Here is a 17907-nt window from a genome sequence, read left to right on the forward strand (position 1 = left end):
CTGTGATTTAATTTCCATTACGTTCTTTCTGTTGCATGATTTAGAGGACACGGTTACTGATGTAAAAGAAAAAATGAGAAAGGGGTTAATTTTACCATTTTACATCAAGGGTTAATTTTTTGACTATATCAGTTCCACCTTGCCCTGGTCCCCCCTAGGATTGTGGAGGTAGATATTCCGGCTCATCCCAACCCTCGACCCCAAATGGTTCCCCTTAGGATCATGGGTCTCAGAGCCCCTACCCCAGAACCTTCTCCTAGTGGGTCCCTTGTGGATTTAAAGCCCACTCCTCTTGGGAAAAAAGGGAGACAAGACAAAGGGAAAGAGAAGGAAATGATAGAGTCAGAGGAGGAGGTCGAGGAGGTTAGCTAAGTCTAATGCTAAAAGGAAACTAAAAGAGGGGGCCTCGCAAGAGGAGGAGATGGACTTTGAAGACACGAGCTGCCCCAAATGGAGGATGAAAGAGAAGGCATCGACTTTTGGAGAAGGGCAAATGAAGGAGGAGGAAGAGGAGATCTCAGACTCTTCTCGGTCTGGCTCAGATGAGGGGTTGAAGGAGAGAAAGGAGGTGTCACACGTTTCGGAAATCATCGGGCTGGGGTGTGTGGACTTAACGAGGGACCAATTCCCTAATACGGTGGATAGAATACCCTCCCCCATAATGATTTCCTCCCCTATTAAGGCTTTTTCCAAGGATAATGCTAACCCCCCTATTGTGCATGAAGTTATTATGATACAGGTGGATGGTTTTCCTGGCAACACACAAGAGGTCAATGTGGAGATCATGTAAAAGGCTGGCAGTGAGGTGTGGGAAAGAATTCGTGTGCTAGAGGAGAGAATACGCCTACTGACAAAGTTCACTGTCAAAGTGACACATGCAGCTGCCACCACACTGAACCTGCTAAAGGACTCGTAGGGGGACCTGCGAAAGGAGGATACAAAAATGTTGTTTGACTTCCTTGTGGAAGACTGGGCTAACATCCTCTTGGGGAGGAAGGAGGCTAAGAAGCATTAATGGTTCTCTCTTATTTGTTTTTATGCTGTTAGTTTGCTAGTTATTGAACTTGAAGGGGTTTAAGGCTGTCATGCCTTTGTTTATATATACTATAGCTTTACTAGTTTAAATATAGGTAGTATGTATGTTAGGCCTGCTAATACTCTTTTAATTATGGTTCCGAACCTTGTTTTTGTTTTATTAAGTGATAGGGGGTAGTTTTGGTTATTGGTTATCGGTTGGTTATTGACCAGTTTGATTGTTAATGGGCTAGCCCCTTAGTTTTGGCTGCTTTTAATTCAAAAACATCATCAAGACTTAAATATATACAATCCAATTCTTAAAAGTATGATGCTTCTAATCCTTCTATACGATATTGAAGACAAAGTAAAATTATATAAAATTTTAAACAGAATAATTTTCAAATAAAAATCATTAAATATATCTAATTGTGAAAAAAAGCCTTAAAAGTATAATCACAAACATCCACAAAAAAATATTTTCAAACATTTTTTTTTTTCACTCTCTCTCTCATGAACACCTAATTTTTGTATTGGATGGTGTGTCCTCTATATATATATATATATTTTTGTTAATCACTCTAATTTAGAAAAACGAATCAAAAAGAGTTGGAATAAAATTGAAAGACTACGTAATGAGCTTGGAGTTCATTGAAAAAAAAAAAAACAATATCGCAATTCTCAGATATTTTATCAGGAAAAGGTGGGAATTGCCAGACCCGTTCGTTGAGTTGAAATGCGAGGAAAACAATCTTTTATCAGAAAGATATGGCAGGGTTATCACAAACTCTGTTGCTGAATTCTGTTCATCTTACCAAGTTTCGACCTCTGCACCGCTTGCCAGCCACACGCAAAAACATTGCTGTCTTTCATGGACGAGTTTCGACAAGGGGATTATTCTCATGGGGTAGAAAATGCGGGGATTATTCGACGCGGCGTCCACCTCATCCACTGCGTTGTTCCAGCAATGAGACGGAAGATTCGGCCTTCCCTGGGGCTGGTGTTGGATCAGCCTTAGAAGAAAGACCTGGTACATAATAATTATTTTGTAAAATTCATAAGTTCAAAGAATGAAAATAGGCAACCCGTCATCAATTGAATTAATGGGAAGAATAGTATTTGCCTCTGGTTTCTATTAATAGATAATTCCATATACACAGTTGAAAGGATGTATGCCAAGAATCAGTAAGAACATGACAAGACCGATAAGTAAGATTGCACATAATTTAATGGTGCACAAATAAAATGAAATGAAATGATTTTGAAATATTTTACCGGTGCATATGTGCTTATGTTTCTTATATCTATTTGATATAAAATCAGCACTAAGATCCTTTAAATTGGTCTCTTCAAATAGTTCCTGCAGAGAGAGCTGCTGCCTTGTAATTTCTTCTGTATCACTTTATATGTGATCTAAATCCTCTATTGAGATTTGGTTCCATAAAGGGGGCAATTTCTTTTTTCGGGCAGTATTTTTGTTTCTTAAATTAGTTTTAACATGAAGCGGATTTTTCTGATCACTATCTGATCGGAATCTTTGTATATCGCTTGTTAGGCTTTGGTCCCAAAAGAAGGGTCTACTGTTCTGAAATTTCTTTTTAATTTGAATTTTTGCCTAGTTTTAACATGAAGTCCACATTTAGTATCACCTTATATCTGACCTGAACCTTTGAAACGTTTTCTTGCACTTGGTTCCACATATAAGGGCTGCTGCTCCAAAATTCTTTTTCAGATAGTATTACATCTATTCAAATAGTGTCAACATGAAATCCCCTTTAGTATCACCTTACGTTTGATCCGAGTCTTCCAATTCTTCTCTTAGGTTTCTATCCCATAAACATGGGTTTCTGCTCCTAAAAGTCATCCTTAGGTTTTATTTTCATCTCATCATGTAGTTTAAACATGAATTCCCCTTATTGTGATATTATGTGATACTGAATCTTCCAACTCTTCTCTTAAGCTTTGATCCTATAGAGAGGGGTTTCTGCCCCAAATTTTCTGTTTCAGGTAGAACTTTGCCTCCAAATTATTTGTATATGAAGTTCACTTCTATTATCTCCTTATAAGTTATATTTGACCCAAATGTTTCAATTCTTCTCTTAGGTATTGGTCCTCAGAGGGGCCACTGCTTTGAAATTTCTTCTTCTGGCAGTATTTTTGCCTTTTCAAATAGTTAAATACAAACCCCACTTTTACTATCAGATTATATGTGATTTGAATCTATTTCTTCTCTTAGGCTTTAGGCTTTGGTCCCAAAGAGAGAGGATGCTGTTCGAAAATTTCTTTTTGAAGCCATATTTTTACTTTTCAAATAGATTTAAACATGGACTCCACTTTGAGTATCACCTTAATTTGGACCGCGTCTCCTAATTCTTCAAATAGGCATCGGTATCATACAAAGGGGTTGCAGAAAGCAGGTCTTGAAGGAAGACAGAGAAACAGGTGAAGACAATTAGAATTATAATCAAGAAATATTTTTGAAATGAAAGAGTGATTCTTATGAAAATCCAAGTTTATTTTTTAAAAAGAAAATCATGTACAGTGTCTGGAAGATTTTGATGATGAAAATGCCACACAGAATGGGTAAGCTACATTAGACTGTCTTTAATATCTTGTAATGTCCCCAATTTATGAGAACCCAAATTTTGCCTTAGATTATTTTTTCTATATGAATGCAAGTAGGGTTTCTAGGATACCTTTTTGCTTTGATTGAGATCCTGCAAGCAAGTTAGGAAACATTATAAATAATTCATAAGTAGGCATTCTTGAGTTAGAAATAAACATATATCAGATTAGTAGATTGCTTGAACCAGATTTAAGATGTCTCGACTCTCAACCATAGAAATAATAAAGTAGGGTGGTTTGATGAGGTGTCCAAAAGAACCCCTATCCTAGACCAAAGAGCAGATATACCATCCCTTCTGGCCTCATGTGTCACTTGCCATACAAATGAGTTGGCATACCTAATGTAATATGTACCAAATATTTATGACAAAATTTCCTTCCGAGAAAGCTTGCACACCAACTTTCATGTGAAACAATCTGTGAAGGTTATTCCACATGCCTAGTAGGCAAATGACAAGAGGCTTAAGGGTTTATAAAAATGTTTATCTCAAATCTATTGTATTGTGTCTGTGACTCTGTAATGTTTGTTTGTTTATTCATTGCTTTTAGATATAATTTCTCTCAGTGTTCTCACCCATCTGATCTGTCTTTTTAATTTTTTTTTTATCTCATCATTATAGGGAAACAAGCAGAAGATTTACAGGGGGAATATATTCAAAGTTCAGAAGAAGTTTCTCAGGAAAGTTCTCTATCTAAGTGGCTGTATCCTAGCAAAGAAGAGCTACCAGATGATAAAGAAATGAGTATTTTTGATCATTTAGAAGAACTTCGGCAGAGGATATTTGTTTCAGTTTTGGCTGTTGGTGTAGCTATCTTAGCGTGCTTTGCATTTTCTAAAGATTTGATATATTTTCTGGAAGCCCCTGTGACTCCACAAGGCGTTCGCTTCTTGCAGCTGTCACCAGGAGAATTCTTTTTTACAACCTTGAAGGTATGATTTAAAGTAGCTTGATGATAACTTCTAAAAGTGTTACATATAGAGTGTCTTCACAGCCTTTATATGATCTTATGATGCTTCACGGCCTACTCAAACTTTCAAAAATTTCATTTATAATATTCAATACTTGGGACTAGGCTTTTCTGAATTTACAGCCTTTGTGTTCAAATCTCCAGCTTCCACGAATATGCTTTGTAACTCATGTTGCCATTAGGAGACTTATCTGAGCCAAGAAAAATTAGTGCATTGCAACATTTGATCAGTGGATGTCAGTTACAATTCATTACTAAAGAAAACATTGTTTGTTGTAAAGAATTTTGTGGATCACTTGGCAATGTCTATTCTATCACCAATGAGCTGGACTTCATATGCCTATGATAGCCTTTTTACCCTGTTTATCTAGATGACATCAAGATCGTATTTACTTTCAATTCTTTGTGCAGCTCTCTGAAGAGCTTCTTGGACTTTTCCTTCTTCCTCAAACTCAGTATTGGTATTTTCAAAATTGGTGAACCTCTCCCTCTTCCTTAAACTCAGTATTTTCAAAATGGAAATGACTGTTCATGACATATTCTGGTAAATTTTCTGTTCGTTGTGTTGTGGAGTATTTTTGCATGTTAGAGTACTGTTCCTTGTTATCTTAAGTCTCTGGGAATACAAATTATCAAATATGGCCTTAAGTGAAGACATTGTCATGTTGATGATATTTGGACATTATGAGGTGAATTTGGGTCCAAGTTGGAAGGTATAGTATGTTTTCAAAATAACTCTTAGTTGCAATTTTTATTCTATAGCCCATTAGAAAGCACTATTGTTCTCCTTGGTGGCGAGACATGAGTCATAAGTATATCATGAGAAGTATGGAGCAAAATAAAGGATGTGCGAGATCATTATATCACAATAGATTTATATTTTAAAGGGATAGACCCTGGCCTATTTTCACGAAGGTAAGTATGTCATCCATTGAAATTGAAGCCTTGAAATCTTGTATGTCATACAGATATGAGTTCACTGTGGTAAGGATAGAGTAGTTTCTAGTCCCTCCTGTAACCATGTTTCACCCATCTATCAATAGGACTCTATTTCTGAATGTCAATATACATAGAGAAGGGTGCCTGCATTGGATAAAATTTGTACAATTAAACTTTGCATTTCCATCTGTCTGCCTGGTTTTAGTTTTTTCAATCTACCTTCTGGTGTTGTTCTAACCACTTATAATTTATTTCCGTCTACTCTTGTGTCTGTTTGAGCAGTCCACATTTTTTAGTTTAAACTTTGTTTCTATCTATGCTTTGAATAATTCCACTAACCTACTTGCATACAGACTTGATTGATACATAGCGATAGACTATAGCTAAATTATTGACTATATTAAATGCCATCACCTTCTACAAGTTTGATAAAAGATGTTAAGCAGTTGAAGCTTCGTTACACTGTGTGAAGACCATGTGACATTCACAAATATGGACAACCCAAAATCAATCATTCAAACTAAATGGAAAAAAACCAAGATAAAGAAAACCCTTAGCTTTATAAGGATAATCAAGCTTGAACTAGGGAACTGGAGCACTCCACTTACCTATTGACACCACCCACCTTAAAAAATCTTGATTGCAAAACTAAAATTGAGAAGCAACTCACACAAATTACACTACGAAACTACTACGAAACTAGAAGGTGGGCTTACTTGAAGAAACATTGGGCAGAAAGAATATGTGAAGTATCTTTACTTACAAGAAGTAGAAAAAGATGTCCCCTCTCCTTTTTAGTTTAACTTTATTGGAAGGTCTGTGGCTTATTTCTAATTTCTTGTAGGCTAAAGGACTGTTTTAGGGAAACAATTTCATAATAAAATTTTAAGTTGTCTAGTAACTTCATGTTACATTTTTATAAAAGTTTACCTAAATATTATTAGTCCTTTTCTAATATGGGCCAAAAAAAATATTTTATTGAAATTGTTTTGAAAACACCTTTGGAGATGATTTTAGATGGGAAAGATAATTTGAAATTAAAAGGGTTCGTGCAAAAGAAGAGTTTGGGAGTGAAAAAGGTATCCACTTGGTTGTTATCAAACTCCTTTTTTGTTCATCTCCACATTAGAGGATGAAAATGAAATGATAATTGGTGGTTGTTTTAAGGAAAGGAGATGAATACTCCTTATATAGAAGATTACACAAGATCTTTCCATAATGGAAACGATTGAGAACCAGACATAAATGGAAGTTACTAAAAGTAACTAATCTATTTGCAGAATAAAAATTTACTAACTAAACTACTTAATGGACCCTTATAAGCTAGATATTACAATATTACTTTAACACACACCCTTAATGGTCATTCTACTAACCACAACATTTGTCCCAAAATTTTACAACCAGTCAATACAACCCAGGATTTGCGATGCCAACTGCAGTGGTTTTCTGAGTGGCTGTTGAATCTCTAGTTGCCTTCCAATATGAAGTTGGATAACATCACCATCCCTCCCATCATCCAAAGACATAAAAGATGAGATGAAATTCATCTTCTCAAATACCTTTTATTTTTGTTGATTAAAAAAAAGGCAGAAAATAAGACACCCACAATTTGTTTTAAAAAAATTGTGCAAAAATTCTGAATACCCACAATATTCTGTAAAATTGTTGTAAACCTTCACAACCAGGAAAATCCATAATTTTGCCAATAATCATGAAAAAATGAGGGCAAAAACCCTCCAATTCTTTAGAAAAACAACTCCCACAATTTTGTAAAACAAAAACCACAAAAACTTCAGTGCTTTTGCAGGAATGTTTGTCCTAGAATTCTTAGGTGTGATCCAAAAACCGCTGCACGAAACCATGATTTTTATCCAAAATTTGTCAGAAAAACTTGGTGCAAAACAGCAACATGATTTTGTGGAAATATCATCACACTCTAGATGTGACCTTGTAAGCAGAAATCGCACTCAAAAACCCTTGTTTTTGTTAGAAAAAGGTAAAAACACCACTATTTTTCCAAAACATTGTCAAAAAGCGGCAAAAGAAAAAACATATTTTTTTTGGAAAAGATCATGCAAAAAATGATTGAAAAAGCCATGGTTTTTGTGAGGAAAATCAGCCAAAAAACAACCCTACTGAAGTAATATTGTCGTAAATTTATTTAATGGTCATATATGTAATTTTAGAAACTTTTCATTTCATTAAGTTTAGGATTGTTTCTCTTATAGAAACATTATTTCTAAATTGTTATTTGAGGAGCTCTCTATTGATGTTTGGTAGCGTCAGTTGGATAAACTATGAGACTAAAGTGCAGATGTATATGTGTGTGTGTGTGTGATAAGATATATATATATATATATATATATATATATATATATATATCATAAACTTTTATAATTATCATAATGGTAATGAATAGACATGTCCCATGAAGGGACATGTCTTCTCTTGATTCTTTCTCTGGATAAATATAAGATCGTTGTCTTTGGAAAGTATATACCAAGAAGGTAATACAACTACACTTGCAGCGATCCGAGAAAATCAACATTATATTAGAGCAGGTTCGAACCATTGGGAATAGTAGTTAAATTTTTTATGAATCGTATATCATACAAATTTTGATCATCGAGGGGTCCATTCATGTACGCCATCAATGTTGGAGGCTTATTAGATCATGGAAGGGTCCCTACATTGGTGGTTTAATGGTCATAGTTGATATTAATTAGAGTTGATTAAGTGTGGGGTTGCATCTCCCCATGGAAACTTGTGTCACAGCTCATGATGAAGCTTTTGTGCACGCATAGAGCTCGATTTGTGATGTGGCTCCTGTGATGTACCTGCTTTTGTTCTGCCTTGTAGAGAAGGGGCTTGGTTCAAATAGCTGAGGTCTCATCGCATTGTCGAGGCCGTTTTGCAAAGAAGAGAGTCACCAGTTTGGAGTTTTTGGGACTGACACATTTTTGGTTAAAGAAAAGCAGAAATTAATAATCATGGTATGAAATGTCTTGGAGCGAATAGGGCATGAAATATGCATAAGTTCTGCATTACAAACTAGACAATGAAGAATACCATTAAAGGGAAATGAAATGCATTGCCATGCGATTGGGATGTGTTGTTGGACATTGATCTAACATGATAGGACTTTGACTATGTATTGGCGCGCAATAACATGGTTTATTATTGAATTGGGAATTTCTCTAGCCACGCCTTTACCTTAAATCTTGATATTGTTTGTTCACACTTTCTGTGCTTGACTCTTTTTTGTCCACAATACACACACACACAAAAAAAAAAAAAAAAAAAAAAAAAAAAAACTGAAAGGGAAGCGAGAACACAGCATGAAAATTTGAACAAACATTCAAAACAATGGGAGACATACAAATCAACAAATGCTATGGAAAGATTGACGGGAGATATCAAGACAAATTCTCAACACGATCGAATGTCAGAGCCAAGTGCAACTGCTCAAATCTTTAGGTGTAGGAAGGATATTAGAGGGAGGCTCTCAATCACGAGGTGGCATTGGATGCATTCATCCTATTCAGCGAATGGATTGGAACAAGACAAAGAAGCAAACTTATCTTCAACTTGCAGATTCCACCTTTTTTATATTGAAGGTATATATGTGGTATCCTGTCAAGGGTTATATTCTTCAGACTTGACGGCTAAAGACTTGCAAGGCCAGAGAGGGAAGACAATTTTAATATAGATTAGTGGATAAATCTATATTGATGAGGATCGGTTAATATCTTATTGCATGAATTTTTGGAGACGAGCATACTCAGATAGTGATGAACATACTCAGGCAATAATATTTGTATTACAAGCACAAAGAAAATACTATGGTCATATTTTTTTACTATCGAAGGAATCTAGCTTTCGACCAAGGGACCTCACATTAATTGAATTGTACAAATGTGCATTGATCATGAGTAGGTCTCTTAACCACAATCACAACACTCTATTGTTGCACAAATGGGCATCTAGCATAGATACCAAAATCACTAAAGGGAAGTTCCATGGCATAGAGACATTACAACATTTGGTATCTGACAATGATCATTGACAATTAAAATATGCAGCAACTGTTCAATCCTATACGTAATCAAACTACAATTCCTCTTACAAACCACGTACGACTTTAGGCAAAGGATACATTCTTGATATGGAAGCCTTGTGGGTTTATTAGATAAGTATTTCTTATCTTTGAGTATTACATTTATCTACTCACTGTGTTCCTTCTATAAGTTGTATTTCTATACATACTATAAGAGCTATTTGCCTTGATCTTTTCCTCCGAGAATGTTCTTGCAGAAAAAAAAGAGGGAGTCTGAAATTTCATTAGAGGCAACATTTGGATGAGGAGTTTAGAAAATTGATGTTTAGAGGGAGTCTGACACATTCTTTTGAAGGAGCAGATAGAGGATATGTTTTTAGTTGATCTTTGAAGATCTTGATAATATCAGAATCAAAGGGAATTTTGACTTCAGGTAAACTTTTGGTATCGTGCGTGTGACTGCATGATTTAATGTGCCTACCCCTTATGTACATGATGAGGAAGTGAGGACTTCCAAATGACCATCACTTGTATTTGAAGAAGTTATTGAAAGGTGACGATCTTACAATAACTTAATTTTCTATTATGATGGATATCTTACAATGTCTATGCAGATCATGATAAATTATACTTTGCATGGTGGATGTTTATATGGTACACATTATGAGAATGCGTTTGCCCATACCTTATAAACATTTTGAGTACATGGTGAATGTTATGCAAATTGATGTTCAGGAGGCCATTACTCACAGTACTTGGTGAATATCTTGCATCCCGACATTCTGGAGGCCATTACTCAAAGTATTTGGTGAATATCATGTGTTGATATTCTAGAAGACCAAAACTCACGATATTAGATGTGATATCAAACCTTATTTGAGTACTTGGTGAATATCATGTGTTGATATTCTGGAAGACCAATACTCATGATATCAGATGTGATATCAAACCTTATCTGAGTACTTGGTGAGTATCATGTGTTGATATTTTGGAAGATCAATACTCATGATATCAAATGTGATATCAAAATGTTACTTAGAGTATTTGGTGAATATCATGTGTTGATGTTCTGGAAGACCAATACTCATGATATGAAATGCGATATCAAAATGGTGGATATCTTCTCACCAAAGACATCCTTTAAATTCCCCATTCCTAATATTACAATGGTGTAACATCTATCATGTGTTTATCCTCCCTAGCTAGGAGGGAGTGTTGATGTTTGGTAGCTTTAGTTGGATAAACTATGAGACTAAAGTGCAGATATATATATTTATATAATCATGTGTTATTATATTAGACAAATTGACTCAATGATATATATATATATATCATTATGTTAATGAATAGACATGTCTCATGAATAGACATGTCTACTCTTGATTCTTTCTCTATACAAGTATAAGATCATTGTCTTTGGAAAGTACTTACCAAGAAGGCAATACAACTACACTTGCAGCGATCCGAGAAAATCAACACTTTCGTTCCTTAATTTTTCAATAAACACCATAACAATTTCATGGTATCAGAGTGGGCTAAGTTTTTTGGCAAAATTTTTTTTTATTAACAAAATTTGTGGACAATGCTAAATTTTTTTGAGAAATTTTCAGAAGTTTTTTGTTAGTTTTTTTTCCACAAATATCTCAAAGGTGTATGCTAAAATCTCAAAGGTGAAATAGAGAGTGTTTGAAAATAAAAATAATGGTTCTCTGCAAGAAAATTAGGGGTTTATTTTTGCAGATTTCGAGGGCATTGTTCATGCTCAAAATTGTGGATTGGTGGTTGCGTGTTTCTTTAGGTCGCAACTACTGTGTTTAGTGTCGCATTTCTCCTCAAATCTATTCCTTGTTTCTTCCCTCAAACCTCTGTGCCATTTTTCCCCAAGATTCTCGTTTTCTTATTTTTCCTTAGGCCCACATGTCCTGATTTCTGCAACTAGCAATGGTCTTTTGCAATTGTGACAACTCTTTGTGACTTGTGTGTGAATATTTTTTGAAATTGCTTTCTTCTACTGCGCCTCTGCAATGATTTTTTCTGCAACTCCCGAGCTAGGACTGCTGCTTGCATCGGAAGAGGATTTTTTCTGCTCTATGGTTACCATTGACTAGTATTTTTTCAGCCACAAGTTTCTCAATCCTTTTTCTGCCTAGGGTTTGCTGAGTCTTTTGATTTTTTTACAATTTGTTAACAAAATTGGGGTATTATTTATCAAAGTAGATTGTCTTGGGTTTGTGCCACAAAGTTTTTGACTAATTTTGACCAGTCAATCAGACTTTTGCTGCAGCTCCTCTTTTGACCATGTTTTTTTGTGCATTGGAAAATAAGAGGGATGGTGTTCTTGGGCAATAGTACGTTGGAAAGCAATTAGCACTTCAATGGGAAGAATTGCAACATGTGGAAAGAGTGCATGCTCACAATTTTTGAGTCCTATTACCTAGATCAGATTGTTCTTTGTAAAACTACTTGTCCCACAACATCATGCAAAGACGAGGACAAGTTAAATGGGAGCAATTGGGAAGCGATTATGATCATCGAGTTATCAGTCATTGATGACATGCCTCCAGAATTGTTGTCTAGAAAAACTGCTATAGAGATTTGGATGCACTTAAAGCAAATCTCAAACAAGGGCCTAACATTATTTTTAAAGAATATGCTGTTTTCAATCACAATGGATGACAAGATGTCTTTGTAGGAGTATCTCATGAAAATTAAAGACATTTGTGATCAACTGGAGGCCATCAACCACAACATGGAAGAAGAGGATATGTTGGTAATCACGTTGAAAAGCTTAATATGATACTATGAGCACTTCATTGAAACTTTGAACATTGTATCCACCAATGTTGACTTGAAGTTTGATGCACTGAGAAACAAGCTCTTACAACAACATAGATGGAAGTAACAACTTGGGAGCACAACCAAACAACCATTGTGGAACAAGCGTTTACCACCAAAGACAAACGCGAAGGCAAAGACAAGTCCTTTCAGCAAAAAGGGCAAGGCAAATCTGAGGGGAGTACTAAGAAGGCTATCAAATGTCATTATTGTGGTAATCTTGGTCATATGAAGAAGCAATGAAATAGTTGGCTGATGAAAATTCCAATTGGGGAGGGTCTCAACAGATGGCCCATGTTGCAAAGCACACCGAGTAGAAGGAATCTATCTTCTATGTAGTTATGGCCAAAAGACCAACAGACCATGTTGAATCATTTGCTTGGTATATTGATTTTGGAGCTTCTTGACACTTTAGACACATGAGAGATTGGTTCATGGAGTACAAGGCTTGCTCTGATTTAGTGATCTTTGGCAGAGGTGAAGGGTATATAGTTTTTGACAAGGGCAACATTTAGATTACACAGAGTGGTAAAATATCATATATCTTAACTTATAGTATGTTTTGGGCAGTGAATCTACTCTTTGTGAGTCAAAGTATGTGACACTGTTCGAAGTTGGATGTTGTCTTTAGTGCAAATAAGTGCCACATTGTTGACAAGGAGTCCAAGAAAACAATTGCTGTTGGCCTTAAAGATCATGGGATGTTTTTCCTGGTTGATACTGGAGAGTCTTAGGAGCTTGCAATGGTTGCAAAGAGTTCTTCCATCATTTCTCTTTGGCATCAATGACAAGGCACCTCAACCTATCATATCTCTCTTAGTTGGCTCTAGAAAATTTATTAGATGGATTACTTGAGATTTAGTTGTAGACACATGGTGTATGCGGAAGTTTCCAAGTAGGGAAGTAGCGTCAAACTCCCTTCTCAAGAGAAGAGTCTTGGAGAGTATTTGAGGTCTTGCAACTAGTTCATGTAGATGTTTGTGGACCAATGAGTATTGCGTTAGTCACTGGTGCCAAGTATTGTTCGAAGATGATTTCACTAGCGACTCACTGTCTCTCTTGAGTGATCAAAGTTATGGCCAATCTTACGGTTCCTTAGATTGTGTCCAAGGGTATGGAGGAACATGACTAGTTGTTCTTCCAATTTCATGTTTATTGTATCTTTAATGCTCTATTTTTCCCTAAAAATATTGGCGAGTTTGAAGAAAACGACCCTACTCATGCATATTTGATCATGGCAATCCGTGTCATTGGAATATATAATACGTTTATAGAAAGGACATGCAGTCCTTCTTCACTTGCGCTTATGTATTCTAGCATCTTCGAAAGATGCTACTATGAATACTGCTTGGGTGGCAAGCAAAACAACAAGTACACGCAAGAGCGTACTCTTCCTAACAATGCAGCCTTGAACTTCTATATCAGTAGTAGGATCCATTGAACGATCTATAACCACACAATAAAGAAGCTTAAATTAGTTTCTAATGGACAGTGTTTTAGCAATCAACTTATTGCAACATTTAGCAGTTTGGTTCTCAGCATTCTATGTAGTACATATGGAAATTTTAGGTGTAGAGGAGAAGAAGCTAAGTATTGAAGAAGCAAAGACGGAATGAGTAAACAAGGTATTACAGGGCTCATAAATTTTGTTAACAATCTTGCCACTGCTAATACCTAGCTATGGGAAGCATGGAGATGCTGGTCCCTGTATTGTCTTTAGTGATTTAGGGTGTTCATTTTCCCTATATTAATGAGGGGAATACTACCCTATATGATGCTAGTTAGATTGCAGGTTGTGAATGCAGGAATGAAATCTCTTGTTAACATAGTTCTTTGCTGCATTGAATGCGGATAAATTAGCCATGCCATTGATGTGCTCCAGCAACTAAAAGTGAGAGACAAGCTTGATGTGGACAATGTTTGTAATGAGATCTTTTCCCTTGTCTGTGATACTAACACTGCAAAATTAGAGGATTGCTTGGCTTTATTAAAAGGCATGAAGGACAAGATTATTGTTCAACCATCACGAACAGTGCTAGACTTCCTTCTGAGTGCTTGTGTCAGCAGAAAGGATGCACACACTGCAAAATTGATTTTTGAAGAGTACAAGAATAAGGGTTTCACATTCAATGTAGTTACATTATTGAGAATGTTTCAGGTTTTCCTCACCTCAGGTAACCAAGCTTATGCTACATAAATATTGAAAGTAATGCCTAAGAAGTTTGAGGAAGACGTGCATGCGAAGTATCTAATCAAAATGTATTGCAAACATTATCAATGTCATAAAATTGACCTGTGTGTTTAACTGACAGCACAAGTGCAGGCTATCCTTTCAGTCGATCAATATTTAATGGCATTGGAATTTTTTAGGATACTTCAATTTTATTAAACAATTGCATAGAGAACACAGGGGAGCTCATGCGTATATTATATGGCATGCAGTTTTGCCTCTTTAAACAACACATAAAAGTTATATTCTCTATATTATTAGATTATTAGAAACAACTCCTTTTAAGGTGTACTAATTTATTTTTCTTGATAAATACATACTCACAAATCCCGGGTAGATAAAGCAGAACATTCACCATATTCTAAATGAGATAATTGTGAATACAAAGCATCAAACCCTACTTTCTCTAGCGCACCCATGGAAGAAAGAAAACTAGATAAATAAGATCAACAAGATAAGAAAACAATCCTTAGTCTGCTATAGGAAATGGAAGACATCCAGGATAATTTAGTTCTAAAATGTTTTTTTAAGCCATCATACTTTATAAGAGAATGCATACATGCGCCTGAAGAGTTGCAGAAAAAAGAGCAATGCGAGAGATAAACCGAGGCCATTGGAAATGGAACTTAAGAAAAAATGTCTATTTTACTCCATTGTAGCATTTTAAGATAGCTAAAATTATAGCAAATTTTGCGAAGTTCATCGGCCAGAAACAGTGAATAGGGCTCAAAATTCGATACTTCAATTTTGCATGCTCCCATGAAACTTGTGTGATTAATTTGATAGAAGGATGGATGCTAGAGAAGACCACACAAAGGGCTTTAAGGTTTCGAGGACTTTCTGTAAGAGGATATGGAGACAAGTACGTGATAAGTACACAAAGGGTTTGGTCAAAATCCTCAAGAACACCAAGTGTCTGACCAAGCCTTTCTGGGTTGTTGTGACCTCTTTGATGGTTGAGCCTAATGACATGTTTTGGCCAGTTAGACTGATGCATCCTGCTAGAGTAGAGAAATAAGAAACCGAATAGAGGAAGGCGTGCCTATCATGAAATGGGGTTTAATGAATTCATGCCTTGACAAGGCCGCCTGTTAAATGACTCTGTGATTTCTGCTAATGAAAATTCACCATTTTCGTATACTTTTGTGGGCATGATGTGGGATTCCTTGGGTTCAATATGCCCCTCATCTTGTCCTAGGGCTGAGGACATTCAGTTTCAGCATCTGCATTCAAGACTATCAGCGTTCAATATGCAGGGGCAAAAACCTCAATGGCAGAGAAGGCAGATTAAAATTTCAGACCCACATCCGGACATTAGCATACCCCTGCATTAATCTGATCCGAAACCAAAATCGACGAACAAAACCAAAAATCTGCATAATCATCAAAGCCCCAATAAAACCCTATTTGGGAAAATTTATTATAAGAGTAAATCACAATAATCTTAACCATACAGAATTAATGTCATTACCGAAAAATTTCAAGCAAAACAGGAATTTTAAGGAAAGAACACAGACAAGGTTTTGACGAATGGAAAGCGCATTACTGGGTATATATGATGAAAGAAGAATGCGCTTGCAAACCCATGAAAGAAGAAGGGCACCTCTAGATGAAGAGAGCTAAACCCACAAGCTCACTGAACAAAACAATGGAGCTGGCCCAGGTCGAGAGAGAAAATTTTGAGAAAGCAATGGAGTTGAGTGCAAAAATTTGATGGACCCGACGAGATTATATTTTGTGAAAAAGGAAAACTTGGAATAGGAATATATATTCCAATTCCACCTCTTTGGGTGGAATAGCAAATGCCCATTTTTGAGGTAAAATTGGCATATATATTCCTATTCCTAATTCCTAGTGGACGCACCCAAACAAAGAATATAATTTTTTAAGAATTAGGAAACCCCACTCCACTCTAATTCCTGTTGCCAAATGGGCCCTTAATGAATTCCAAAAGCCTAGTTAAAAAAGATTAAGGATGTCAAATCGTAACTCTTAGGTTAGATAATGGGAGGGAATTCTATTTTAATAAGTTCACCAACTTTTGTGCTAAACGCAATATTGTCACCTTACCACACCCTATACTCAGCAAAACAACATTGATGGGTGGAGGAACCATACAATTACGAAGATAGCCTAGTATATGTTGGAGCATAAAAATGTTTCTAAGAAATTTTGGGTAGAGGCGATGTATATTGTAGTGTATCTTTTGAACCGTTCTCCCACATAGGTTGTCAAGAAGATGATTCTTGAGGAAAGAGGCATGGTCTAGGAGGAAACCAAACACTAACCACTTGAAGGTTTTTTATTCGACAACACATGCGTGGATTTTAGATGCAAGGAGGACCAAACAAGAGAAGTTGATGCTTACATGATATAGTGACAATCATAAAGCCTGTCAAATGATTGATGTGGACATTGATTGTCTCAAATTTAGTAGAGATGTGGTTTTCGATGGAGTAGGTGGGCCCATTTTGCTGGCATTTCCCATCCAACATCCTGAAGGTCAACCTTCGTAGACAAAAGATTTAGGTGTTAGGCTTCCATTGGCTGCACCTAAAGGGAGGGATTCTGATGATTTTGAACTTTAATTTGTGGAATCTCCTAGGCATGGAACTGTACCACTAGAATTCTCCTGGATAGCTTAAATACACATTTAGATGACTTCATTCCAAGCAGTCAAAGTCATGATGATTGTTTTGATTTGGAAGAAGATGGTTCTACTCTCTGGCCTGAGTGGAGGGAGCTTGTTGAGGGTAGATCATCCAGAGGCAAGAGCAAGAAGAATATAGTCAATTTTGTTCTTATGGCCAACATTCAGATTGTTTATGTGCCCCAAAATTATTTAGAGGTAAAAGGTAAACCTAAATGGGAAAAGGCCATGGAAGCTGTGCATCGTAGTCTTTTGAAGAACAACACTTGGGATCTGTTAGATCTTCCATCAAGGAATAAACCTATTGGTTACAAATGGGTCAATGGAGTGAAATACAAAGCTAATGGAACTCTTGATAAATACAAAGTTTGGTTGGTGGCTAAAGGGTCCTTGCAGAAAAAAGGCATTGACTATGAGGAAACCTTTGCCCCAATGAAAAAGATGAGCACCATTTGACTCGTTCTAGCCATTGTTGTATAGTCTGGCTTGAAAGTCCATCAAATGGACATTGAGAGTGCCTTTTTCAATTGTGATTTCGAGAAAGGAGTTTGCATGATGCAGTCTCAAGGTTTCAAGGCTGCAAGC

General features: G+C 36.2%; 1 protein-coding gene across 1 annotated transcript in view; it reads left to right on the forward strand.

Moving 5' to 3' along the window:
• The first annotated feature begins 1735 nt into the window (after positions 1 to 1735).
• APG2 (Sec-independent periplasmic protein translocase) overlaps positions 1736 to 17907 on the forward strand; it is a 36302-nt gene continuing 20130 nt past the window's right edge. The window contains exons 1-2 of the mRNA XM_089801876.1: positions 1736 to 2044; positions 4260 to 4570. Of these exons, the coding sequence (XP_089658002.1) occupies positions 1783 to 2044; positions 4260 to 4570 (573 nt within the window). The 5' untranslated portion in view covers positions 1736 to 1782. The remainder of the gene's footprint in view (positions 2045 to 4259; positions 4571 to 17907) is intronic.

The sequence above is a fragment of the Cupressus sempervirens genome, chromosome 9, assembly GCF_028749045.1.
Source record: "Cupressus sempervirens isolate cs-2001-9-10 chromosome 9, ASM2874904v1, whole genome shotgun sequence".
NCBI classification, from domain to species: Eukaryota; Viridiplantae; Streptophyta; class Pinopsida; order Cupressales; family Cupressaceae; genus Cupressus; species Cupressus sempervirens.